Source organism: Mucor velutinosus (assembly GCF_035048745.1).
Source record: "Mucor velutinosus strain NIH1002 chromosome Unknown tig00001544, whole genome shotgun sequence".
Lineage (NCBI taxonomy): Eukaryota > Fungi > Mucoromycota > Mucoromycetes > Mucorales > Mucoraceae > Mucor > Mucor velutinosus.
The window spans coordinates 1,978,175-2,005,891 of record NW_027041908.1 but is presented as its reverse complement, the minus strand read 5'-3'; the positions used below and the strand labels follow the sequence as shown (position 1 = coordinate 2,005,891).

Below are 27,717 nucleotides of genomic sequence, written 5' to 3'. Positions count from 1 at the left end.
ATCCCCATGATATTGGGGCCAAATTGGCCCAATAAATGGTTGATTTTCATAAGCTTCATACAATGAGACAGCGTCTAAATTTCAAACGTTTTCTTTTCTTCATTCATCATCAAACATCATGTCTGCACTCAATACCATCTTTGCTGCTGTAAGTTGCTGTGTGCTGTCCGTATAAGCGTCACCCTACTCACATTCGTCTTCAGCATGGTGTTATTCAAGCTGCCATTGCCCTTCAATTGCTGCTGCTTCCCCATGCAACCACATTTATCATACCTCATGAATTAGATCTGACGCAAGTGTTGCTGTTGCGTTTCTATGGTGCTGGCGTTGCTTGTATTGCCATTATTAGTTTATTGTGTCGTGATATGCCCAACATGTTGCCTTGCAAGCGTGGTGCAGGTAAGAGATTTTGGGATGCATTGGCAAATGGGGAGATCAAGTCAGCTCATTCATTCTGACTTGTAACAATAGCTGCTGGTTTCTTGTTTTACCATATGATCATGACCTTGGTTGTATTCCAATCTCGCAACGATGGACCTCTTCCAGTAGAGACCAGTTGGGGGTTATCCGCATTCCATGGCATTCAGGCCTTTGTCTTGTATGCCTGGTACACTGCTACTGCTGGTCAAGTCAAGGCATTTCTAAAGCAAGACAATGGAGCCAACAAGCAAAAGCATCATTAGATAGATACACTCAAACTGATTCATATAATAAATGTAATTGTACTTTTTTTTTTTTTTTTTTTTTTTAATGCACATTTTGAAGGCTGTCCCGGACATGGCTACACATCAACAGGTTCGCTCATTACAGTCTCCGCAAGAAGAAGGGCGCCAACATTGGGACGCTGGGTGGTCATTCAAATCAGTTGGAGTATCAGGCAAGCAAATGAATCCTCCTTTCCGTGCACACACGTCTTGATACAACAATGAAGTTCAGTGCTGGTACGATCACATCAGATACACATTGACAAGGAGAAAACCAGAGAGAAAGAAGATGGATGCATGGATGTCATGACTGGATGGATGCTCGGGGATGGATGTGATGGGCTATCAGTTTGCGACATTTGGAATTGATTACCCTGTAATGTTGACCATAAGCAACTACCTACAACTCTACTCAAAGCACCCGTACTTCTCTCTCTCTCTCTCTCTCTCTTTCTCTCTTACTCTTTGTCAAATGTGGCAACGTGGCCAGAACAGTTAAACTAAACAACCTTCTATAGATGTTAGCTCCTCTCGCAGAAAGAGCAGAAAGGCTCACTTCGCTGCCACCTCCGATGTCCGTCGTAAGATCATGAGTGCTCCTTTGTCCAAGGAACTCCGTGAGAAGCACAGCGTTCGTTCCATTCCTGTCCGTAAGGATGATGAGGTTATGGTTGTCCGCGGTACTTACAAGGGCCGTGAGGGTAAGATTGTCCAAGTCTACCGTAAGAAGTGGGTTATCCACATTGACCGTGTCTCTCGCGAGAAGGTTAACGGTGCCACTGCCCCTATTGGTATCTCTCCCTCCAAGGTTGTTGTTACCAACCTCAAGTTGGACAAGTCTCGTCTCGCTATCCTTGAACGCAAGGGTAAGAAGGATGCCATGAAGCAAGTAAGTTTATCTGTATGTATTTTATATAGGAATTTGTTGTGCTAATGTATGATTTTGTAGTAAATAATCCACTTTTCAACATCATCTTTCAATCATGTTTTCTTTTGATCAAACAATAAAAGAAATTCTTACTTTTTGCAAGTTGTAATTACAGTTATTTTAGTCTAGTGGATTGGGTAATGTGATGTCGATTGTTCAATAGAAGGGTTTGTGTGGGCTGTAAATCCCTGAGAGCATACAACGTAATTTCATTTGACATCTATCGAGAGCCTATTTATTGCGTCAAATCATGGATCCAAAATAAGCTTTTTTTTTTTTTTTTTTTTTTTTGGCATACATCGTTCTAGGTTGGCTGCTCCAACTAAATTCGTATAGTAAAAAATGTCTTTCAGGGTTTTAAATATACGTTTATCGCTTTAATTGATACCCGAGACCATCCTTATGCTCTCTTGCAAGTGTTGCTTGCGATCAGCTTTGCTCATTTGCCATTTCTACCTATACAACGTCATCCTGATATCACCAAAATTTGATTCAGGGGCACGAGATGTAATTGATGTTTCTCATGGTCAACTGAATTCACTTGCGGATAGATAGTATTTACCTTGGGCTTAAAAAATCAACATCGGCTAGTACAGGTTTTTAAGAAACAAACAACACATGACAAAATACAATAACAGCAAATGACATGATGATGAAAAGAGTATTTATATTTAAAATGTATGTATATCAGTATTAGAAAATAAGCTAATTAACGACGACCAAACGAAGAAATGGTAGAGCGCATTCGGTTCCAACGAGAACTTGATGGAGGAGGTGTTGAGGGTTCAACAACAGGTATATTAACAGACATGATTTGCTCTGGGGTATTATTGGTCATACGAGCAGGTAATTCAATCACACTTTCTCGGTTTGCAGCCGCTGCTTGTTGTGCAGCTTCGTGAATCTGACGACGCATATTTCGTGGTAGACTTCTAGCCATCCATGATCTACTAAACTCTTCCGCTCGATCGGCACTGATGGTAGGACCAAAGGCACTTGAGGGCGACCCATTATGGCTGGATCTCAGTGACGAGAAAAAGGAATGATACGATGGAGGAGGTGGTGATGGCGTCGACGTAGGTGGGAGGGTGTCTCGCTCAGGATTGTCAGTATTTTCAGAGAAGCGTCTCTCTGCTTGTTCCAACTCATCTTCATCTGCTTCCGTTTTTGGCACATCCAAGGCACAATCATGTTTGCATAATGGACACGAAGCAGATTTTATGGTCAGCCATGGATCTAAGCACTGGTTAGCACTTGATCTGTGGTCTCTCCTTTTCATGTGTCATTCGTCCTTACCTATACATTCACAATGGTACTCATGGCCACACGGCAGTTTGCGAACTTGATCTCCCAAGGCAAATTCGTCCAAACAAATGACACAAGCATCGTCAAATTCATCGCTTCGAGCTGCTGCGGGTGTAGTCGTGCTGCTGCTCGTGGCATTGGCTGTTAGAGTTGGTGTAGCAATGGGTATGACAATTGATGATGATAGTAATTCAGCATTTTCTAAAGCCTTTGTTGACCGAGTAGACTCTACACGAGACAATTCCAAGTTCGGTTCATCTCCAATAATTCGGGTAGGAAATAAGGATAAGGATGCAGGATCAATTGTTCTTTTCTGAACTTGCTGGATGTTGGCAGTTTCCAATAGACCATTTTCGAATAAGGCACGTTGACGACGTCTGATGCGCCAAAGATGCCAGTGCATACCAACTAGTTGAAATATCGTCATATTGTGTTGAATTTTGCAAGTAAAGAGAGCAAGAGAGAGAGAGAGAGAGAGAGAGAGACAAGAAAATGCATGACAAGAAGGGTGTTTATATGATAGAAAGGGTTACTAAATTTAGTATTTCGGAACATCAATCAACAACACATACCTGAAGCTAGAAAACTGATGGCTAATAATGCAACCACTATGATCAATGTGAATTCCCAAGCACTAGGGAAGCCACCAACAGCAGGATGCATCACGAGGTTTATAGCAGGTTGAAAAGTAGACGAATTGTCAAATGTTGTATTGATAGGCTGAGATGATGTGTATTCAAGTAAGCTGAGCAGTTCCAGCCCAATGTTCAAGTCTACATAGTACATGCTGATAGTGAGGTTTCCTTTGATGATTTTCTATGCCATCAACTCTCATGAGTGTCTCTCCACTCTTTTGTGTGAAATAGCAATAGCTTACCATGGATCCTGAGGTATCATCATCTCTGAATGGAATATCATCGTAGATTATGACACCTTTGGCACCATCCAACTCTGAATAGTACACCTTTTCATAGAAATTACACCCTCCACCTTTCTTCACCAGTGCAATTTTACTTGGTAAGAATGAAACAGACGGTGGTCTCACAGTGAAAGATGCATTTAATTGGCATGAATAGCCTCTATCGTACAGCGTTCCCTATACACATCTAGTTAATTTCATGTCATGAAGCTTTTTCCACGCATACATACTTCAAGTCCTGACGTATCGGGCGCTGTTAGATTTTCAAACGGCACAATGCCAGACTTGTAATCTTTCTGATGAAGCACTGTATTTTGTAGATTGATGACTGAACCATTCGAGTATATCAAAACTGGATCTACAATGGGGGGTAGGTAGGATTTATATATATATTTACTACTGGATTATTTAAACAACAAATCTTTTTATACGATTACTTGAAGATATGTAGACATCGCTTGAGGAGAATAGGCTGGCAGAGACTAGACTACATAATGACAGTACTATGATGCATAGTGTCTTCATTGTTGCGGTAGGCTATGCTTTGCTTATTGTGATAAGAAGAAAAGAAAGTGCAGAAAAGAGAGAGAGACAAAAAAGAAAACAATCAAGCGGGGAAGGGAGACTGTGTAAAAAACTGGAGTATAAGATGGTGCCTGTGGAATCAACCTGCATGCAACTACACAATGATGGTCCGGTAGCTGCATCGGAGGGGAGTAGTACAACATTCAGAACTGATCTGGTGGTCTATTGTGCTCTTTTAGGCACTGAGATCTTTGGGCGTTGATAAATTGAGCTCATGCTAGTGACAGATCAGATCACCACTCTTCTCCACAGTTGACAATGCAAATAGCGATGACCAGTCTGTCCCTGTCCACACACCATTAAAAATACAACCGCTGCTTTGCCTAGTATTTGAAAGTTCCAAGTAGGACTTTTATTTTTTATTTTTATTTTTATTTTTATTTTTTTTTTCTTCTACTCTTTGCCTTCTGGATTGAGTCTCCACATCTTCTTGGGATATTTCTCTAATCTCTTGACAATGGGTTTGATATAAGCCAACAGCATGACCAAGCCCAGTACCACACATAATGTGCCCACAATGAAATAGCCATCCCGTTCTAATTGACATGTGCCATTGACTTGTTTGCACCAATCTTTGCCGGTTTCTGTTGTACATGATAGGAATTCACCTGCCTCGTTTGGTACAGAGCATGTGTTGACTGTAAAGTAATCCACTGCTTCCAATACGAAAAACTTGGGCCAAGTTCCTCCAAAGTTACTGAATGTGTTGAGCAACTAATTTAATCGATGCATGAGTGCTTCCAGTTCTGCGAGTGGTATAGTCTATTACTTACTGTCATATAGGTACCGCCAATGATGGGATCTGCAATACCTGTCATAAACGCAGAGATGCTGACAAATTGAACAGTCGACATAAAAGAGCTCAGCACTGTAGAGAGCATAATCATCCCGAAATAAAACGCACTGACAGGCTGATCTTGAGGGTATCCAGCAACAATCAACATACCCAATGCTGAACATGCCAGACGGCCGTAAAACGCATACAACCAAGGCTTCAGTGGCCGAGCTCCATTCGACCATTTTGCGGCATAATAGCCAAAAAAGATCTGCAGTGGGAAATCCAATAACACTGATAATGCTAAATCCTCTCTTGAGAATCCTTTTTCCAACAATTTGAGCGATGTTACAGCTTCATGACAGATAAAGCCAATTTTGGATACCAATAAAACACCAACGTAAGAGCGCATGTCTAAAAATATCACGGTAAATAACACATTGCGATCCCATCCAACACATTAAACCTACGTGGCAGTTTGCAAATCTTCCAAATAGTCGAATACACTCCTCGAATACCCAATTGTGCTTCCTCGTCCTTGATGTCTGTTTCCTTTTTGCAAAATACTAGATAGGCAGTAACCACCATATACATGACGGACCAGAATCGCATGTAGGATCCCAATTGCAGTACACCTAGCTCCTGAGGCACGCTGCGCAAATATTTGTTGCTGAATTCCGACGAATTGAAACTGAGGAACACGGTGAATGACAAGAAATAGCCACAGTTGAGACCGATCGTTTGTGCTGTGGATGCGTACGATAAGGACTCCTTTGATAACAGTGTGAGTGCCCAGCCATCGACAGCGATATCTTGAGTGGCGCAAAAGAAGATGGTCGTCAAGAAGGAGTAGGTCAATGCATAAATAGGGACATGATCTGCATTCATCATGGCGTCGATGTTGTTGCCGAGGAAATAAAACAGAATGCCTGTGAGGATTTGAATAGGCACAATCCAGGATTTACGGCGGCCCAGTTTGGGTGTATACACTGCGTCGACAATAGGTGACCATAATAGTTTGAGTGAGTAGGGCCATGATGATAATGAAAAGATGGCGATTTGGGAATAAGATAGTTTTGCTTTCAGTAGGAATGGAATCGAGCCAAAGCAGAGGCCGATAGGAATACCCTGTAATAAATCTATGGTAGAGAGAGAGGATGCATTAGATGGCAATGAGTTTCGTAGTGAATCACATCAACTTACATAATGTGACGAGCAGGGCAAAGTTGCCATAATCTCTAGGATTCAGTGTTTGAGCTTCTTCTATAATGATGTCGTCCTTTTTAGCGTCTTTGATAAACGAATCCAACTCCAGTTCTTCCAAATCATCCTTGGTCACTGGTTTCTTGTTGGAGGTACGTAAAGTTGTGCTTGTCGTTTGATGATCCATATGAAAAGAGGATGTTCTTCTTTTCAATTCAGTGCTATCGTTGTTTATATGGAAATCACTGCGAGTGGGTACTATAGGTTCGTCGTCAAGAGTTGAGAATATGTAAGCAGCTGTTGGCATATATTACGAAAAAAAAAAAAAAAGGGAGTGTGTCAGAGAAAGAGAAAAGAAGGGGTGGGGATGTCGTTGATGAATTTCGCTTTTAAATGTAAAATTAGATGCATGCCTTTTATGGATTAGGACACACACCAGAGTTTTTACCAGCCAAAATTGCTTGAAAGGTCTAAAAGAAGGTACTACCCAAAGCTTCATTTATCTTCCAATCATTACTAAACACTTTTTTCGCTTCAAGAGGAGTGTCAATTCTGCAAGAGAATCTACAGTTAACGATGTGAGGAGAGACTGTTCCATGTCCATGTATCTGCTATGCCGTTATGTTACTCTGTTAGATTCTTGAATCATCATTGTGTCTTGGCCCTGAAGTCAAAGCCTGTAGATTTTGCTATAGTACTATTCGGATCAGCATGGCGCATGTAGCCTTTGAAATCCAAACAACCCATTGTGTGCAACGAGAGCCTCAAGCCCCTTAAGCATTGAGTACAACAAATGAGCGAATATTTCAAGGACCCTCTACCCTGAGAAATCAAATTATTCATACGCAAATGCTTCATATAGCTTGATATTAGTATTTTACACAGATGCGTCTTCTCATCCACTGCTACATTCCAGAGATTGTTTCATTGTTATTGAGTGAAGGCATGACAGAGAGCTTACAGGAAACATGGTTGCATAATTAGAGAGCAGCGTGCGATCTTGCAAAGAAAAGAGAGCGCGCAATAATTAAACTACTTCAGTAGATATACATTTGTATATTCAGGACATCAATTGTGACATTCCTAAAGGCTACAGAAACCTGTTAACATGAAGCATGTTATCCACCAAAATGCATTCTAAATGTACCATGCTATAAATATTAAAGATGAAATTGTACGTTGCAGCATAGATCGCAATGGCTTATTAATCTTGGTTTGCTGATCAAATGATATTGAAGGCTTGTAGTCGCTCTTTCTATATCGTTCTTTGTTGCTTCGGTCCTAACAACAATGGGCTGCCATCAGCAGAACGAAGCAGCTTGTGTGTGACATGACATACAAAAAACAATAAATACCGGTAATTAATAATTGAATGCTCCTTTTCCTAGTAGAAAGATTGCACACTACTCTTCATCTATTGTTGCCGGATTTTGAATGCAAACAAAGCAAAAAATAATCACAATTGATATGAACTTGACAAAAACATCAGATCAAAATGGCAAAAGTATGCTGCACTTGGTAACTTCTATTGACATAAATCTTGCGCTAAATCCCTCAAATCTGCTCATTTACAGAACAAAAGATGAACAGACAATTGCTATCTTCCTGCTCCATGTAATAACACAAGTTTGCATTTTTGGGTTGCTGGAATAATTTTTTTACATAGTAATTTCTTAAAGAAGTGCATTTTGCGATCAATGTCGTGTAATTTCTAGTTTTTGTTTTTATCAAACAGCAATGTCAATTTTCTCAAAACTGGTACTAAAGCTTGTGGTTAATGGCAATATTCACAAGTACACGAAGGGTTCCTTCTTTATTCGTGCGCCAAGGGAAAAAATTCAGGAAAAACTCCTGTCAAGCCCTCAAAGTACTTTTGTGGCAACATTTCTTTATAAAACTTTCAATGATTTACTTGTATTTGCATTAACGCTCTTTACATTATCGTCATAACATGATGCATTTATTGTTACTGCACACTTTCAAAGTCTCAAAAAGGAAAGAAGGATCTTACGAGTATCTTGATGGACTAATGTTATTAAATGCAAGGCTTTAAAATAAAACCATGGCTAATAATAATACCATGTAATTAGCTACCTACATTTTATTGGCTTCAAAGGTACCTAGTATTGCCTTCATGATTAGAAGGGCATTGAGTTTGCCGACCGGCCCCACCAGCGAAACTCAATACCAACTCAGAATCATAGTTTGCTCCAGATTGGCCAAATTTTGATAAATTTCGACCTGATCAACCTGTTTTGTCATATTCGACTGCATAAATACTTATGATCATCTTATACTTCCTTAAGTTAGTCCCTGGTGGTAGGGCGAAGTGGTAGAACTCCCGTATGCCAACGGGAGGATCCCCGGTTCAAATCCTGGTGAACGCAAGTTGTTTGATTTTTTGACGTAGTACTGATGTCCTCGTTTGGTGTTTTGTACTCTTATCCATTATCTATATTTTGACGATTTCCGCAAGACTGTATTGGCTCTAGGAGTCGCACCTTATTAGTAGTAGATTTCTTTCCCAACTTAGTTCAAAAATATCTTATTCCCCTTCATTGCAGACATTGGGTCCACCAACAGTCTTTTCTATCCCTCAGTATGACATTTAAAGGACTTTAAATAAAACCTGGAGCTCGTCTCCCCTACAAAAAAAATACTTCCTTAAGCTTTCTTGGAATACGTTTCAAGGCGCATCCAATGGTACCAAGTAAAATAGATGCTTTGAGTAAACTGATTGAGTATTTTATGAAAAAATGAAATGAGGTTTCTGGTCAAAAAATCGAAATTGTTAAGCACAAAGAATAAAAGGATTATTATTTGTAGCTTATAAATGTTCGATATTATAAAAACAAGAAAAGACTTATTTGAATAAGATCAGACACAAAAACTAAAGATTTATTGATGAAGACCAGAGTTGTTCTATTTATACTAAGTTCTGAATGCCAAAATAGCAATTTATCTTGTACAGCGCTTATCACATCTGATGAACCTCAGTATTTAAATAGCTGAGATGCACTTCAATTATCATAGCCTATCCATGTTGTTGCACAACACAGACATATATCTACCCATCAAGAATACCTTAATCTTCATAGACAGTTGTAGCCCTTCTGGCACAACAGAAATTCTACATATCAAGGCTCCAAAAAAATGACTTCACAGATTGCGTTGGATTCAGAAAATAATTTTGACTTGGTATATATATCATAACAAAAATCTTCATTTTGGAGGTCAAAAACGCGATCGTTTAATTTTTGATAATTTTTTTTTGTATGAAGGCAGGCTACCACTCGTATTTATTATGTTATTAACATGCTACCAAAAGACTATTCTACCTAAAACGACTAGTCTATAAGTGTGTGCACAAGAGGGACAAGAAGGGCATGACTACTAATTTGAATTATTACCGGGGCAAAGAGTGTGTTCCCACGAGAAGGACCCAAGAGATTTTTGACTAAGGATAGTACTGTCAGCACTTGATCAGATGGTTATCGCGAGAGAACAAAGATACTCGATCGAAGCCGCAAGCAAGAGAGAGAAAACAATCAGAACCACACCAACAACTACGTTACCAAACTACTTGCTGAAAACCAACTTGAAATCGCGCCAGACATTGCACTTCATGACCACCGTTTTCATCCAATCACCCAATTCAAAAGACAACGTGAGGGGAATGTACTTGCGCCATACAATTCCAATATCTTGACCAGAAGAATACACAATTTTTTTCAAATCCTGAGAGGAGATTGCAGTGAAATTGGGTTAAATGGATTTCACAAAAAAAAAAAATAAAGCAATAGTAAAATACAATAGAAATCAACTGTATTTTATTTGCGTATAAAATGAACTGAAGATCCTGGAATTGAGTAGAAAAAAATATTTATACATTTGCAATTAGCTTGCAAGATTAGCGATGATAGAGAGCAATAGATGCTGCTATTGCGATGTCTGGCAAATGTTGTTGGTGTTTGAATTAAAGTAGTAATCAATGCAAGAGTACTGGCCATAAGGATCGATTTGAGTAGCCTTGGTGGGCTTGGATGAACTATCGTCATAGCATGATTTAATGTAACCTTGACAGTTTAAGGTGTGATGTTTGTTATTAAAGTGAAGAACTATTTAGCTGCGGTATCATGCAGCTATGGCATCAAGACATAGTCGTCATATTTGAATAAAGATAACATCACTTATTATTACAACCATCATGGGTATGATTGAATACATTGTTGTGATCAAAAATGCTTCATTCACATGATGTGCGATATAAGTATGCCTCTTTACTTTAGTATGTTTGAATGGTATTTTGATGCACATAGGAGCGCTTTTTTAATAGATTGAAATAGTATGGATTTGGATGAGTGATATTTGAACGATTTCGGCTTTCAATGAGATTGCTTCTAGTTGATAACTTTATTACATATTTATCCAATTAGTATTATGATTATATTTTTATTATTACAGTAAATGATTATTTATTTGAGGTATATTTCAGATTAAGAAAAATATAAATTTTACATTCGATGATATAATTTGCATATTTTTAACATTTTTAAGTACTGGAATGGCAACAACTGTTCGTCATAATAAGTGACAGATCAATAGTACATCAATTAGTGATAGACCTTCGCTGTTTGAACCCTCTAGCCAATCAGATTGCTTGAAAACTCCGCTGACCTAAAAAAAATTTTGCGAGGGTTTCCCCTTGTTTTGATGTGAGGCAAAATTTTAAGCTCCGATATATATATATATAACAATATAGCTGTTACTATCATCAAATTTCCCTCAGGTGCTAGAGCATGCCTTACTTGCACCACCTAGCTTTAAATTCAGGCATTGAGACCCTCAATCATCACTAAAGTAAGTAGCGATAACCAAGTGGAGGCAGCCTATCTATCTCCTAGCCTCGGATAAGTTCTTGTTGAGCTTCAGTGATAGGCACATCCACCACAACGTAAAAAAATATGCTTCAAAGAAACATAAAAATAATAAAAGAAAGGAGAAAAGAACATACTACTATAGGAATATAATAGTATGTAGGCAAAAAAAAAGGGACACTCACACAGAGTGGACCAAAGAAAAGCATATCACAAATGTAACATCAAAGATGTTCAAAACAGCTCGTTGTTGTTGCAACAGAATTGCATACATGAGCAAAGTGCATGGTAATAGTCGAATGTAATGTAACGCAAACACGCACAACTACAAAAGCAATGGTGGTATAAGTTTGCACTACAACATAATGACTAATGTTGTCTCATGTGAAGCCACAGAGGCAACGCAGACAGCAAAAGAAGAAAGCGCAACAAAGTAAACATCATGATAAAATGCATTATCACGAGAAAGGAAGCAATAATACAAACGTTCAAAGAAGTTTTATATCATTGCGACCAGAAGAAAGAAGATACTTACCACTTACCACAACCACAAATAGACCGGAAAATACAAACTCACCGGGTATAGACCAGAGAACGAGCATGCACCAAAGACAGTAGACCAGGAAAAACCAAATTCGCAACAGCAGCAGCAACACCAGCACCATCGAAATACCAGAGAACAAACGACACCAGAGACCAGACAAAGACCAAGAGGCAGACAACAAAGACAGCAGAGACAACAGAAAAGGAACAGCAGCAGCACCCATGTCAAACAGGCAAAAAAATTATCAAAACATAATAAAAAAAATTCGATTAGTACAGGTTTTACGTCTTATATTGCTCGTCATCGAATGGTACCTACTATATTCCACTTCAAAGAGGCAGTATCGAGTACTTTTAACAATACAAAATTGTGTCATCAAAAGTTAGAGTGTTACTATCAATTAAACGGTTTCCAAAACCACCATGGTTTGATGCTGAACGCGTTTTGCAAAAAAGGAAAAAAAAAAACGGGGGAATGAAAAAATGAGAGGGCGTCTTATCCGACGTCACAGCTAGTAGAGTTGAGCACTACTCTCCGCCGCGGCAGCGGCGGTTGTGGTACTCAAATTTGGATTTATGCAGTGGTCAGTTTTATCACTAAACTGTTGCATACAAACATGCATTTTAGGCTATATTCACTTTCTCCTCAAGCCACCTTTTACAGTGTAGCAGCATAGATGATGTTTACCGTATCACATCACATCTATGCTTACAAGTTCAGTCAATTGCGTTTGCACAGGTGCCTCAGGAACTGCAATACATTTAATCTCCCTAATATCAAAATGTTGAGATCCACCTACACTACATGAAACATATCAACTTAGGTAGCCTCTCAACAAGCTATACCAACAATCTATAAGGCCCTAATGGCCTGCTATTTATATACCATCTCAACGTAGTAGTCATTGACCAGGGATCTACTATATTTAAGCAAGCTAGATGCCCTGTAATAAAGAAGCTTTTTGATTTTTGTTTTAGATACAGTTGACAACTGATTATTATCATCGACTTATTATTACGAACTCATCATTTTTTTAATCAAAACCTTGATTGTATCATTAGTACTAATCTTGCTACTACTCAATTTTGTATACTCTGATGTCTGCTCAAAGTACAACCACATCCCCCAGTTCCGAATCTAAGCCTGCTGGAAACACTGAGCTGCGTCCTTCAGACGCCAGTGCCACCAAGGCTGTAGATGTTACTGACCCTTCTCAGTTTTTTCTCGCTGAAACGTCTCAGAAATTGGGTGGTCAAGCTGGCGAAGCTCCCACTACTACTGCTAGTGATGCGATGGACCTCGATCCCCCTTCCTCTGCTAGTTCATCTTCTATTGACGTGGACCTTTAAGGTCGCACTGATCAGTTGAAGCTAATTGTTGACAATCAGCTCGCCGAAGTTCAGCTTCTCTCTACGACCTTGCTCCTTGAGCAAAGTGAGGAGGCCAGAGCCCAGGCCCTAGCTCGGTTGATCCAGCTGAATACGTCCATTCAAAGTATCATACAGATTCGAGATTGTTTGCTTGCATCCAAGGCTACTGCAAATGATAACCTCGTTTCTTCGGCTGCTGCTTCGTTTGGCTCATCCTCAGTCGATGGAGTCAAATCCAACAAGAGCGCCTCAGTAACAGTTTTCTTTCCCAACAACTTACCTGCATTTCAGTGGGTTGGTATGGATGAATTCGACCCCAAAAGCCCAATATTTCCTACAGTCGACGCTTGTCTGTTGAAGTCTGAGGATGTCATGTTCGCTTACAAGATGGATTTCGACAAGGAATATGCTCGCTTAGTACCACCTATGCTGTCTCCAGAACAACGTACTTGGTACGGCTCGTTCACTTCTGCTTGCACTGCTCCTGCATCGTGGAATGATTTCAAGTCGGCTATCAAGGCTCGTTATGGCATTAGCGTATTGGAAGAACGTCAACGCTGTGCGTCTGATTTGTTGAGCATTCAGCTTTTGCCCGGTGAAAACGTGAAGGCCTTTCTTTTATTGACTTGCGTCGTCGATCCCTGGATCAAGCCCCATCCGATTACTTGTTGGCTAAGTTGTTCCTGGATGCCATTCCTTGGGTAGTCAAGGATTAGATTAACACCATCTGTCAATCCAATGGCATCATTGATAGTTACGATGTTGACATTATCGTCATTATCGCTCGTGAATCGCTATCAACTTTAATCGCAAATGAGATTGCTGCCATCTCAGCACCCGCTTTTACTCGCACTGCTGCTGGATCTGCTGCATCACAATGGGCTCCAGTTGCATCCCGGCAAACGCAATGGGTCCACAGGAAGGTGTGCTTTGGAGTAAATTTCATGGGCAATTTAGCTATGCGCTTGATATCCAATTTGTTTACCGACATGCTTGATCAGGTATTACTTTATATCGACCATTTAGGGTGCCTTACGTACACTGACTCTCTTGATGAGCACGTTGCGTTAGTCGCTGAGGTGATCCGTCGTTTGACCAAGGCTAATCTCCAAATTAACCAGGACAAGTTTGTGTTTGCTCAACGCAGTGTAGTGAAATCAGGTTTAATGGATTTCACAAAGAAAAAATAAAGCAATAGTAAAATACAATAGAAATCAACTGTATTTTATTTGCGTATAAAATGAACTGAAGATCCTGGAATTGAGTAAAAAAAGAAGAGTATTTATACTTTTGCAATTAGCTTGCAAGATTAGCGATGATAGAGAGCAATAGATGCTACTATTGCGATGTCTGGCAAATGTTGTTGGTGTTTGATTTAAAGTGGTAATCAATGCAAGAGCACTGGCCATAAGGGTCGATTTGAGTAACCTTGATGGGCTTGGGTGAGCTATCGTCATAGCATGATTTAATGTAACCTTGATGGTTTAAAGTGTGATGTTTGTTATTGAAGTATGGAACCTTTTATCTGGGATATTGTGCAACTACACTACGGCCCAACTAATGTTCTCATGAGAACATCGATGTGCTCATATGAGAATCTATTTGATGTTCCCAAATGAGCACATCGATGTTCCCGAAAGGCGAAAAATGCTCTCATATGGGAACATCGGCATTCCTACAGATCTATTATAAGTCGGCGGATGTTCTTATAAGAACATCCGAAATGTTCCCATGTGAGCACATTTATATTCTTATATGAGCACATCGATTTTCAGAAATTTGAAAAAAAGAATGCTCCTACTGGGGTCGAACCCACAACCTATCGGTTGTGGATCTGACGTTCTTCCCACGAAACTACCCGAATATCTTATTGAAATATATTCTTTTACTTTAATAAGTAGTTATTAGGTAATTTTAAATTGCCATTTTCTCGTGCAATTTATAATACGTTTAGTAATTTTATGAATCTTACAGATAATAAAAGTCTCTCTGTTGCCTACAATATTATAGTTTAGCTATTAAAACCATTTTATTCATGTGGAAAACTACACCTTCTCAAATGAGAACATCAATGTGCTCATGAGAACATCGATGTTCCCAAAAGGGCGCATCCATGTTCTGTGAGAACATCAGTTGGGCCGTAGTGCTATGGCAGCAGGGCATAGTTGTCATATTTGAATATGCTTGTTATTGATTTGATTCTATTTGGATAAAGATACCATCACTTATTACGACCATCATGGGTGTGATTGAATATACTTTGATCAGGAGTGATGATTCATTCACACGATGTGCGATATAAGCATGCATCTTTACTTTAGTATTTTTAAATGGTTTTTTTAAGTACATTTGAGCGCTTTCATTAATAGATCCAAATAGCATGAATTTGAATGAGTGCTATTTGATGAACTTTGGTTTTCAATTAAGTTGCGTTTGGGTGGCTATTTCATTACATGCCTGACGCTCGCAAATTGACCAATTTTCATCTGTGGCCTGTACCTACCACTGGTAAGCAGCTGACGAAGTACTTGGTGTTTTGCAATTACTTTCGCAATGTCATTGTTAAGCACAAAGAATAAAAGGATTATTATTTGTAGCTTATAAAAAATGTTCGATATTATAAAAACAAGAAAAGACTTATTTGAATAAGATCAGACACAAAAACTAAAGATTTATTGATGAAGACAAGAGTTATTCTATTTATACTAAGTTCTGAATGCCAAAGTAGCAATTTATCTTGTACAACGCTTATCACATCTGATGAACCTCAGTATTTAAATAGCTGAGATGCACTTCAATTATCATAGCCTATCCATGTTGTTGCACAACACAGACATATATCTACCCACCATCAAGAATACCTTAATCTTCATAGACAGTTGTAGCCCTTCTGGCACAACAGTCATCCCTGGATACAGCGAACTGGCAGCACCTCTTGATGCGTTGCGCAATTGTAAATTCCTTTCTGGTTTGTGGACTGATGCGCACACCAAGGCATTCAAATCGTTGCAGGATGCTTTGTCATCTCCAGTCGCCCTCAGCCCAGTTGATTTTCGTTACAAGCTGCACGTCGCTACTAATGCCTCAGCTACTGCTATCGGTGGTATCATCTACTACATCAAGGATGGCGTGGTTCATTACGTTGTCATGGCGAGTCGTAAGCTTTCCCCTTCTGAAATGGCCTATTCTACTACCAAACGTGAGTTGCTTGCCATTGTCTACATGCTTACCAAATACCACAAATGGCTTTTCGGTATTGAGTTTTTCTTGCACACAGATCATCGCTCTTTAATCTGGCTTCAAACGCAAAGTACGCCCAACATGATGCTGTTGACGTGGTATGAGAAACTGTTCTTTGATTACAAGTATGAGCTGGTTCATATCCCTGGTACGCGTAACCTATTACCTGATGCACTCAGTCGGTTATTCACCTCTGACGATGACGAGGGTGGCAATAACCTGGGTGGGGGTAATCGTTATAACAATCAAAGTATTATGCTACCTGAAAAAAAGCGTAAACCTATGCGAAAGAACAAACATGGCTTCACCAACGCCATGTTGCATACAAGCATGCATCTTAGGCTACATTCACTTTCTCCTCAAGCCACCTTTTACAGTGTAGCAGCATAGATGATGTTTATCGTATCACATCACATCTATGTTTACAAGTCCAGTCAATTGTGTGTGCACAGGTGCCTCAGGAACTACAATACATTCAATCTCCCCAATGTCAAAATATCGAGATCCACCTACACTACATGAAACATACCGACTTAGGTGGCCTCTCAACAAGCTATGCCAACAATCCATAAGGCCCCAGTGGCCTGCTATTTATATACCATCTCAACGTAGTAGTCATTGACCAGGGATCTACCATATTTAAGCAAGCTAGATGCCCTGTAATAAAGAAGCTCTTTGCTTTTCGTTTTAGATACAGTTGACAACTGATTATTATCATCGACTTATTATTACGAATTCATCACGCCAAAGAGTCCCAAGTCACTCAATTTTCTCTTGCTAAGCCCAATCACTCCAATCGTACGCAGTTCAAACGCAAGAAGCAGTTCAACAATCAAAAGCAATTGCAGCAGCTTTCCTTTGGGATGCCAACCGAATTGGATCCACACTACTATTCCAAGGAATTGAATGATAGCAATGTTGATATTTTTGATGCGAGCACCTACAACATGCCATCTGTCAGCGCTCAAGATTTAAAGAATAAACAGACTGCTGATGCCAAAAGTTCATACAGTGGTTCATCTGGTGGACAGTCAGATTGTAATGCTCTTATTTCACGTGCTATGAAATATGCTGATTACATGACTCCCCCGAAGAAGAATCGTCTAGAGCTTGTTATGCGAGTGCATTTACTCGGTCATGTTGGCATCAATTCAATGGAAAAGATTTTGCACAATGATTACAAGGTACATTGGACCAACATGCGCAATGACATCGCCACAGTAACCAAGGATTTTTATGCTTGTCAATCGCATGGTATCTACCAAGTGGGATATCATCCTCCTCGTAGCGTGCTACCAGACAATGTGTTCGATCATATAGCTATCGATTTAGGTGATTTTGCTACCACTTCCACCTCGGGCAATAACTTCCTGCTAGTTATTGTCGATTATTTCAGTTGATTCACCATTTTACGAGCTCTTCCTGATAAGAGTCATATCACTGTTGCAAGAGCATTGCTTAGTGTATGTTGTCTCTTTGGATTTTTCAAGCGGCTCACTAGTGACAATGGCTCTGAATTTATTGGAGCATTTATGAGAGAGTTCAGTCAGATTAGTGGCATGGATCGCTTGACCTCGTTGCCGTACGCTGCACAAGCTAATGGTGTTGTCGAAGCGTATGTGGGCATTTCGAAACGATCCATCTTTATTTCATTGACACACGATGCTGCAGAACCTGAGGCATGGGATGAGTATCTCGATGTCATTCAGTATGCCATGAACATTCAATACGCTAGATTGCATCAATCGCAGTCGTTTGCTATCATGTTTGGGCTTGCCCCAAATCTCTTCCAGAATTACACTCAATTGCCTAATGCTGACCAGACACCCGAGGATCCTACCAAAGAAGTCATTGATGCCCGCTTACAGAACATTAAGGATGTGGTAATCCCTGCCATCCATAAGCGTATCAAAGAAACACAATTGCGCGACCATGAGCGCTTCGAAAAGCATCACAAGATCATTGAAGAGAAGTATCCCATCAATTCAAAGGTCATGCTCTTCGACCCTGTCAGATCAACTAAACTTCACCCCAGATGGCTCGGTCCATATTTCATCAAGAACTATACTCGCAATGTTAGTTATACTTTAGCCGACATTACTGGTGAATTGCTGCCCCGTGATGTGCCTACCCAGCACATTCGCGTTGTCGATTTCTCGGACAATCATGTTACAAAAGGCTTATCATGCTAAAGATGTATGCTCAGCGATATACACTTAGATATGTACTGTTGATATAGACTAAGAAGACTGTACCTATCGGATACATGCTACTAGATCGATATTAATTATCCTTATAGAAAGGTTAGATCAGGGTACTTCGGATGAGAGTCTAATTATTCATCCAGAGAGAGCTAAATCATGATTAGCTTGCTGGAGTTGTCTTTTAGCCTAATTCGACATTAGTTGATCTGAGTTGACTTATTTGTTAATCTAATTAATAGAACTTTTATCCATTGTTATAGTATATAAGAAGGATCATCTACCTGGCCAGTAGAGAGACTTCAGTTTACTTTACACCTGTCAGTTTGATAATAAAACATACCTTTATCAAGTTGACTTTATTGTTTTTTTTTTTTAGTCTTTTTTTTCCGTGGATTTTAGTCTATAAAGCCTCAAATTCCACACTTGGTGTCGAATCTTGTATTATGGAACTTACAGGCATCATAGATGTCTATTCGCCCGACTTTGATACAAAATATCGCTGTTTGCTCGCCCCCATTATGCTGACATCGAGTCTGGCTGTCCGGTTTCAGCCATTTCTCTTTAAATATGAGTGTTTTACATCGTGGATAGGCTTTAAGTCTAGTTTCACGGCTAGGTATGATACTTCTGTTGTGAGTAACCATCAAAAAGAGGGAGGTTCTGAGCCTTAGAACCAGAATAAAAGCGTCGATTGCTTAGGTGTTGAGTTCTACAAATGCAGGACATCAGAAACATCAGACAGAGCTGTAATTTATTTATTTCCGAGGCAACATAACCTACTACGCCTTATTTTTAGGACAAATTCTGCCCAAATTTAGTCATTTTGAAGCACGAATAACTCATGCTACAAAGCGTCGTGGAAGCTCGGAATAGGGCCAAGCGTTCTCCTTGTCCACCCTTTACTTTCTGATGCTTTATCTCAACTTTTTTTGGATTATTGCAAATTCATGAAAATCCTCATTTTTTGATGTGTACTAATAAGGGAAAGTTCTTGAAAATCAAACGATCGCGTTTTTCGCCCCAAAAATGAAAACTTTTCTTATGATACATATAAAATTAAATTGATCGTAAAGATGGAATGCAACACTGGAGGCTCTTTTTTTTGAGACTTGCATATGCTAGATTTTGATATATTCACAAAAAGCCTGTTTTCATATTTTTGAAAATTGCTCATTACTTTTAGTCTGTAAGCAGAATGTAACTAACACTACTGGATGCGCCTTGTTTAGCTCTCTATAAATGCATTAGAAAGTTGGGTACAACAATGATAGTTTCTATAGTCAAATTCTGCAAAAACGCTTAAAAGATGTCAGATCAAATCAAGTTTAGTGATAAAACTGACCACTGCATAAATCCAAATTTGAGTACCGCAACCGCCGCTGCCGCGGCGGAGAGTAGTGCTCAACTCTACTAGCTGTGACGTCGGATAAGACGCCCTCTCATTTTTTCATTCCCCCGTTTTTTTTTTTCCTTTTTTGCAAAACGCGTTCAGCATCAAACCATGGTGGTTTTGGAAACCGTTTAATTGATAGTAACACTCTAACTTTTGATGACACAATTTTGTATTGTTAAAAGTACTCGATACTGCCTCTTTGAAGTGGAATATAGTAGGTACCATTCGATGACGAGCAATATAAGACGTAAAACCTGTACTAATCGAATTTTTTTTATTATGTTTTGATAATTTTTTTGCCTGTTTGACATGGGTGCTGCTGCTGTTCCTTTTCTGTTGTCTCTGCTGTCTTTGTTGTCTGCCTCTTGGTCTTTGTCTGGTCTCTGGTGTCGTTTGTTCTCTGGTATTTCGATGGTGCTGGTGTTGCTGCTGCTGTTGCGAATTTGGTTTTTCCTGGTCTACTGTCTTTGGTGCATGCTCGTTCTCTGGTCTATACCCGGTGAGTTTGTATTTTCCGGTCTATTTGTGGTTGTGGTAAGTGGTAAGTATCTTCTTTCTTCTGGTCGCAATGATATAAAACTTCTTTGAACGTTTGTATTATTGCTTCCTTTCTCGTGATAATGCATTTTATCATGATGTTTACTTTGTTGCGCTTTCTTCTTTTGCTGTCTGCGTTGCCTCTGTGGCTTCACATGAGACAACATTAGTCATTATGTTGTAGTGCAAACTTATACCACCATTGCTTTTGTAGTTGTGCGTGTTTGCGTTACATTACATTCGACTATTACCATGCACTTTGCTCATGTATGCAATTCTGTTGCAACAACAACGAGCTGTTTTGAACATCTTTGATGTTACATTTGTGATACGCTTTTCTTTGGTCCACTCTGTGTGAGTGTCCCTTTTTTTTTGCCTACATACTATTATATTCCTATAGTAGTATGTTCTTTTTTCCTTTCTTTTATTATTTTTATGTTTCTTTGAAGCATACTTTTTTACGTTGTGGTGGATGTGCCTATCACTGAAGCTCAACAAGAACTTATCCGAGGCTAGGAGGTAGATAGGCTGCCTCCACTTGGTTATCGCTACTTACTTTAGTGATGATTGAGGGTCTCAATGCCTGAATTTAAAGCTAGGTGATGTAAGTAAGGCATGCTCTAGCACCTGGGGGAAGTTTGATGATAGCTGCGGTTATATTGCTATTATAGCGGCGCTTAAAATTTTGCCTCACATCAAAACAGGGGGAAACCCTCGCAAATTTTTTTTAGGTCAGCGGAGTTTTCAAGCAATCTGATTGGCTAGAGGGTTCAAACAGCGAGGGTCTATCACTAATTGATGTGCTATTGATCTGTCACTTATTATGACGAACAGTTGTTGCCATTCCAGTACTTAAAAATGTTAAAAATATGCAAATTATATCATCGAATGTAAAATTTATATTTTTCTTAATCTGAAATATACCTCAAATAAATAATCATTTACTGTAATAATAAAAATATAATCATAACACTAATTGGACAAATATGTAATAAAGTTACCAACTAGAAGCAATCTCATTGAAAGCCGAAATCGTTCAAATATCACTCATCCAAATCCATACTATTTCAATCTATTAAAAAAGCGCTCCTATGTGCATCAAAATACCATTCAAACATACTAAAGTAAAGAGGCATACTTATATCGCACATCATGTGAATGAAGCATTTTTGATCACAACAATGTATTCAATCATACCCATGATGGTTGTAATAATAAGTGATGTTATCTTTATTTAAATATGACGACTATGCCTTGATGCCATAGCTGCATGATACCGCAGCTAAATAGTTCTTCACTTTAATAACAAACATCACACCTTAAACTGTCAAGATTACATTAAATCATGCTATGACGATAGTTCATCCAAGCCCATCAAGGCTACTCAAATCGATCCTTATGGCCAGTACTCTTGCATTGATTACTACTTTAATTCAAACATCAACAACATTTGCCAGACATCGCAATAGCAGCATCTATTGCTCTCTATCATCGCTAATCTTGCAAGCTAATTGCAAATGTATAAATATTTTTTTCTACTCAATTCCAGGATCTTCAGTTCATTTTATACGCAAATAAAATACAGTTGATTTCTATTGTATTTTACTATTGCTTTATTTTTTTTTTGTGAAATCCATTTAACCCAATTTCACTGCAATCTCCTCTCAGGATTTGAAAAAAATTGTGTATTCTTCTGGTCAAGATATTGGAATTGTATGGCGCAAGTACATTCCCCTCACGTTGTCTTTTGAATTGGGTGATTGGATGAAAACGGTGGTCATGAAGTGCAATGTCTGGCGCGATTTCAAGTTGGTTTTCAGCAAGAAGTTTGGTAACGTAGTTGTTGGTGTGGTTCTGATTGTTTTCTCTCTCTTGCTTGCGGCTTCGATCGAGTATCTTTGTTCTCTCGCGATAACCATCTGATCAAGTGCTGACAGTACTATCCTTAGTCAAAAATCTCTTGGGTCCTTCTCGTGGGAACACACTCTTTGCCCCGGTAATAATTCAAATTAGTAGTCATGCCCTTCTTGTCCCTCTTGTGCACACACTTATAGACTAGTCGTTTTAGGTAGAATAGTCTTTTGGTAGCATGTTAATAACATAATAAATACGAGTGGTAGCCTGCCTTCATACAAAAAAAAATTTATCAAAAATTAAACGATCGCGTTTTTGACCTCCAAAATGAAGATTTTTGTTATGATATATATATCAAGTCAAAATTATTTTCTGAATTCAACGCAATCTGTGAAATCGTTTTTTTGGAGCCTTGATATGTAGAATTTCTGTTGTGCCAGAAGGGCTACAACTGTCTATGAAGATTAAGGTATTCTTGATGGTGGGTAGATATATGTCTGTGTTATGCAACAACATGGATAGGCTATAATAATTGAAGTGCATCTCAGCTATTTAAATACTGAGGTTCATCAGATGTGATAAGCGTTGTACAAGATAAATTGCTATTTTGGCATTCAGAACTTAGTATAAATAGAACAACTCTGGTCTTCATCAATAAATCTTTAGTCTTTGTGTCTGATCTTATTCAAATAAGTCTTTTCTTGTTTCTATAATATCGAACATTTATAAGCTACAAATAATAATCCTTTTATTCTTTGTGCTTAACAATTTCGATTTTTTGACCAGAAACCTCATTTCATTTTTTCATAAAATACTCAATCAATTTACTCAAAGCATCTATTTTACTTGGTACCATTGGATGCGCCTTGAAACGTATTCCAAGAAAGCTTAAGGAAGTATTTTTTTTTGTAGGGGAGACGAGCTCCAGGTTTTATTTAAAGTCCTTTAAATGTCATACTGAGGGATAGAAAAGACTGTTGGTGGACCCAATGTCTGCAATGAAGGGGAATAAGATATTTTTGAACTAAGTTGGGAAAGAAATCTACTACTAATAAGGTGCGACTCCTAGAGCCAATACAGTCTTGCGGAAATCGTCAAAATATAGATAATGGATAAGAGTACAAAACACCAAACGAGGACATCAGTACTACGTCAAAAAATCAAACAACTTGCGTTCACCAGGATTTGAACCGGGGATCCTCCCGTTGGCATACGGGAGTTCTACCACTTCGCCCTACCACCAGGGACTAACTTAAGGAAGTATAAGATGATCATAAGTATTTATGCAGTCGAATATGACAAAACAGGTTGATCAGGTCGAAATTTATCAAAATTTGGCCAATCTGGAGCAAACTATGATTCTGAGTTGGTATTGAGTTTCGCTGGTGGGGCCGGTCGGCAAACTCAATGCCCTTCTAATCATGAAGGCAATACTAGGTACCTTTGAAGCCAATAAAATGTAGGTAGCTAATTACATGGTATTATTATTAGCCATGGTTTTATTTTAAAGCCTTGCATTTAATAACATTAGTCCATCAAGATACTCGTAAGATCCTTCTTTCCTTTTTGAGACTTTGAAAGTGTGCAGTAACAATAAATGCATCATGTTATGACGATAATGTAAAGAGCGTTAATGCAAATACAAGTAAATCATTGAAAGTTTTATAAAGAAATGTTGCCACAAAAGTACTTTGAGGGCTTGACAGGAGTTTTTCCTGAATTTTTTCCCTTGGCGCGCGAATAAAGAAGGAACCCTTCGTGTACTTGTGAATACTGCCATTAACCACAAGCTTTAGTACCAGTTTTGAGAAAATTGACATTGCTGTTTGATGAAACAAAAACTAGAAATTACACGACATTGATCGCAAAATGCACTTCTTTAAGAAATTACTATGCAAAAAGATTATTCCAGCAACCCAAAAATGCAAACTTGTGTTATTACATGGAGCAGGAAGATAGCAATTGTCTGTTCATCTTTTGTTCTGTAAATGAGCAGATTTGAGGGATTTAGCGCAAGATTTATGTCAATAGAAGTTACCAAGTGCAGCACACTTTTGCCATTTTTTTTTACGTTTTTGCATTCAAGTCCTGGCAACATCCCTCAAAGCTTTGAAACAGAAAGTTGTAGTAAAGTTGCTTTTTCTATGCAAGACATGCAAGCGTAAATGCACCTATCGTTCAGATATTGAATTGCAAGAGAGCAATGAAAAAATAATACCAATCCTTCAAAACCACTCGAAGGTTTCTGTACATTGGTTCTACGGCAAAGAACATTGGTTTAGGTCAAAACTCGCCAAAGAGCTAATGAGTGAGGAGATGACTAACAGCGCGTCTGGTATCAAACGAGAGGGATTATGTAAAGAGATGTGGCGACACCAATATGTTGTGAGCAGCACAATATTGGAGATTGATAAATAGTAGTTGATGCATTTTAATGGAATTAATGTTAAGCATTATTTGATTGATTATTGGACGAGGTTGTTGTTTTCCTGATAGCAGCAGTATAAAAAAAACCAGCAGTTGTTTATAAATAGCCTTATTATAATTCGCATATATGAAGGCCGAGAGGATCGATTAAATAATATATGATACAGCACAGCCACTTTGATTCCGTGGGACTATTACCACTATCCACGGAATGGCCCTCCAAAGCAGAATTTCATATACACCGAGGTACAGAGACATGACTTGTTGAAACCAAGGACAAACGTGCAGCAGCTTCATTGCAAATTTATAAATATATCGTGCTCCGTTGTAACACAACGTATTTATAGGAATAGAGAGAACGCATGAATTGATCGCCAAATCTTTGGTTTCTCTACACAGCAACAAACACTATCAAAGGGTCGCACTCGAACATGTGTTACGCAAAATGTGAGAAATATATATCCCTCTCGAGTATTGATATCAAGCTAAATATTTGCGAGTGTTTAGTTGAACATGTATGGTTCCTGATTCTGTTTTTTGATTTTCCGAGGGAATAGATGCTGTAGAGAAAATCAAGTTGGATCGAAAGATCCGAGCTCATGTGGATGACAGCAATAGCTATAGAAATGTATAGCAAACATTGGAATGAAATGCCATAGACACGCCTCTTACCAATGTCGAACTTATTACGTAACAGCACATTAGTTGCGGATTGATTTCTTGATTTGGAATAAAGGCCATTCGCTGTGAAGGCAGAGCATTTTGCGAACAGGACAAGAAAAACGCCAACTTTTTGTCGTTCGCATAAAAATACACAATTGCTGTGGTCATCATTTCAATGGCCATCTACCAATAACGGTATCTAAAGGAGGGCATTTGGTGAGGGGTTTACATACAATAGCGATGCTCGAAAAAAGGTAAAAACATAAGGTTCACTTGCAATTGGTGCAGATGCGAGATGCGTGACTCAAAATAACATGGTCCTCCCATTGTAGATTCAATCAAATAAATAGGCCTCTTTATTTATACATTTGAAAAAACCTTTCTGTTTCATATAATCCCAAACATTTTTCTTTCTTTCTTATTTCTTTCTTTTTTTTTTTCAATACAGCCTATACACATAATATATAATTCAACCATCATGGTGAGTGTTGCTGTCATATCAATTGAACAGTCCCTGAACTGAGATCCCTTAGGCCACATCGATTCAGTTTACACGATCTCCAGAAAACCAAGCACAAGAACAGGGCCAAGTAAGCAGCAGGGTTTTTTGTTTTTCTAGTTGAAGATGAGAAGAAAATACTAATTGCTGTTTAGACTGCAGCTGGTCATCATCGTCGGCCCACACCTGCACTAGAGATTAATACAGATACAAGCAAAACAAATGCATTTTTTCACACGTCTTCCGACTCTTTATCGACACCTCGTCCGCCACCATCGCTCTCTCGCAAGATATCCATAAGACAGAGTGTCCCGCCTTCATCACCTACTTCGTCCATACCAACGCCCAAAGACGACGATCTATATCACCATGATAGTTATGCCAGCCGTCTTCGTCATTTGGTCGCACGTCAGGCATCACAGGCACCTGCACCATCGCCAATTCCACAGCATTTGTATGCTACAGAGCCATTACTATCTCCCACGACACCCGATTTGCAAACAGACGCACTCCATAGCCTACCTACACCTCTGCCCAACACCACGGCCAACAATAACAAACACTTTGTATTCCCACCTCCTCCGTCTCTTCCCATTGTCACAAGCGCATCGGGTGAGCAAGACATCCCAGTGCTGTCTAGCTTCTCAGGTACACCCACAACAGCGATTCCTACGCTCTCTGAACAACCCAATCTTGGAGATCAACCCAATACGATACCCCATACCCCAAACTACCACCTAGAAATCATCGACATTGTCGGCAAAACCATTGGCGGTTATCACGTTATCAAGTTGCTAGGTGTGGGTGCATTTTCTCGAGTCTATTTAGCATCTAATCCGCATGGAAACTATGTCGCTATCAAGACCATTCAGAAAGGAAAGTTGTTGGACGACCCTCGAGTGAGATCAAGCATAGAAAGAGAAGTAGGCATTTTGAACTTTATTGACCATCCCAACATTGTGCATTTGGAAGCGACAATGGAAACAGAGCAGCTGATGTGTATCGTACTGGAGTATGTGGAAGGCGGCGAACTGTTTGACTTTGTTCAGAAAATGCACCATCAGTTGAGTTTGACACACTCGGCCGCCAACGAAGCACAAGTGAGAACATTATTTTTACAACTGTTACATGCTGTCAAATATTTACACGAACACAACATTGTCCATCGAGATCTCAAACTAGAAAGTAAGCATGTGTAGAGCCCGTTCGCAGCAAAGTGCATGTACTCATACCTCTTTCACTAGACATCCTGATACATAAGCAATCCAGTGACGAAATACTGAAAATCACAGATTTTGGTCTAGCTCGTGTGGTAGATCCCGAGTCACCGTTACTAGTGACAAGATGTGGTAGTGAAGAGTATGCCGCACCGGAAATTGTGCAACAGCAGGACTATGATGGACGAAAGACGGATACATGGGCATTGGGCATCATTCTGTATAGTCTGCTGGTAGGCTATCTGCCATTCAGATATGACCGACGTAAGGGTGAACGTGTATCTCAGCTGTTTTACCGCATTGTGAGAGCAGAGATCAAGTGGCCCCACGATTGTGTCGTTTCAGCTGAAGCAAAGCAAGTTGTCCAAGCAATTCTAGAAAGAGATCCGTCCAAGAGAATTTCGTTGAATGACATCCAAGACTTGGCTTGGTTTCATAAAGCATAAAATAAAATGTGTATTTTTATCTGATTC

At 39.2% G+C, this 27,717-nt stretch overlaps 9 protein-coding genes across 9 annotated transcripts; 7 read left to right on the top strand and 2 right to left on the bottom strand.

Annotated features, from left to right (window-relative positions):
- Positions 1–118: 118 nt before the first annotated feature.
- Positions 119–683, top strand: ATC70_005940 (uncharacterized protein; the record flags this gene model as incomplete). Its single annotated transcript, XM_064825222.1, has 3 exons — positions 119–148; positions 204–399; positions 472–683. 3 exons carry the CDS (start codon positions 119–121, stop codon positions 681–683), a joined length of 438 nt encoding a protein of 145 aa, XP_064680599.1.
- A 610-nt stretch (positions 684–1,293) lies between these two features.
- On the top strand, positions 1,294–1,656 carry TPK2_5 (cAMP-dependent protein kinase catalytic subunit; the record flags this gene model as incomplete). Its single annotated transcript, XM_064825221.1, has 2 exons — positions 1,294–1,593; positions 1,654–1,656. The coding sequence occupies 2 exons, from the start codon at positions 1,294–1,296 to the stop codon at positions 1,654–1,656; spliced, it is 303 nt and encodes a 100-aa protein (XP_064680598.1).
- Positions 1,657–2,341: 685 nt separating this feature from the next.
- Positions 2,342–4,381, bottom strand: NOC2_1 (Nucleolar Complex 2 protein; the record flags this gene model as incomplete). The annotated part of the gene is made up of 6 exons (XM_064825220.1): positions 2,342–2,868; positions 2,929–3,345; positions 3,510–3,753; positions 3,815–4,033; positions 4,087–4,214; positions 4,294–4,381. The coding sequence occupies 6 exons, from the start codon at positions 4,379–4,381 to the stop codon at positions 2,342–2,344; spliced, it is 1,623 nt and encodes a 540-aa protein (XP_064680597.1).
- Positions 4,382–4,834: 453 nt separating this feature from the next.
- ATC70_005937 (uncharacterized protein) lies at positions 4,835–6,606 on the bottom strand (the record flags this gene model as incomplete). Its single annotated transcript, XM_064825219.1, has 4 exons — positions 4,835–5,155; positions 5,215–5,630; positions 5,687–6,355; positions 6,420–6,606. 4 exons carry the CDS (start codon positions 6,604–6,606, stop codon positions 4,835–4,837), a joined length of 1,593 nt encoding a protein of 530 aa, XP_064680596.1.
- A 6,331-nt stretch (positions 6,607–12,937) lies between these two features.
- On the top strand, positions 12,938–14,400 carry ATC70_005936 (uncharacterized protein; the record flags this gene model as incomplete). Its single annotated transcript, XM_064825218.1, has 3 exons — positions 12,938–13,177; positions 13,229–13,911; positions 13,965–14,400. The coding sequence occupies 3 exons, from the start codon at positions 12,938–12,940 to the stop codon at positions 14,398–14,400; spliced, it is 1,359 nt and encodes a 452-aa protein (XP_064680595.1).
- Positions 14,401–16,024: 1,624 nt separating this feature from the next.
- Positions 16,025–16,840, top strand: hmt1_1 (ATP-binding cassette-type vacuolar membrane transporter Hmt1; the record flags this gene model as incomplete). The annotated part of the gene is made up of 1 exon (XM_064825217.1): positions 16,025–16,840. The coding sequence occupies one exon, from the start codon at positions 16,025–16,027 to the stop codon at positions 16,838–16,840; it is 816 nt and encodes a 271-aa protein (XP_064680594.1).
- A 473-nt stretch (positions 16,841–17,313) lies between these two features.
- On the top strand, positions 17,314–17,850 carry LCL2 (Long chronological lifespan protein 2; the record flags this gene model as incomplete). Its single annotated transcript, XM_064825216.1, has 1 exon — positions 17,314–17,850. The coding sequence occupies one exon, from the start codon at positions 17,314–17,316 to the stop codon at positions 17,848–17,850; it is 537 nt and encodes a 178-aa protein (XP_064680593.1).
- Positions 17,851–17,982: 132 nt separating this feature from the next.
- ATC70_005933 (uncharacterized protein) lies at positions 17,983–18,642 on the top strand (the record flags this gene model as incomplete). The annotated part of the gene is made up of 1 exon (XM_064825215.1): positions 17,983–18,642. The coding sequence occupies one exon, from the start codon at positions 17,983–17,985 to the stop codon at positions 18,640–18,642; it is 660 nt and encodes a 219-aa protein (XP_064680592.1).
- A 7,364-nt stretch (positions 18,643–26,006) lies between these two features.
- ATC70_005932 (uncharacterized protein) lies at positions 26,007–27,690 on the top strand (the record flags this gene model as incomplete). Its single annotated transcript, XM_064825214.1, has 4 exons — positions 26,007–26,009; positions 26,062–26,118; positions 26,183–27,212; positions 27,272–27,690. 4 exons carry the CDS (start codon positions 26,007–26,009, stop codon positions 27,688–27,690), a joined length of 1,509 nt encoding a protein of 502 aa, XP_064680591.1.
- Between the last annotated feature and the right edge of the window lie 27 nt (positions 27,691–27,717).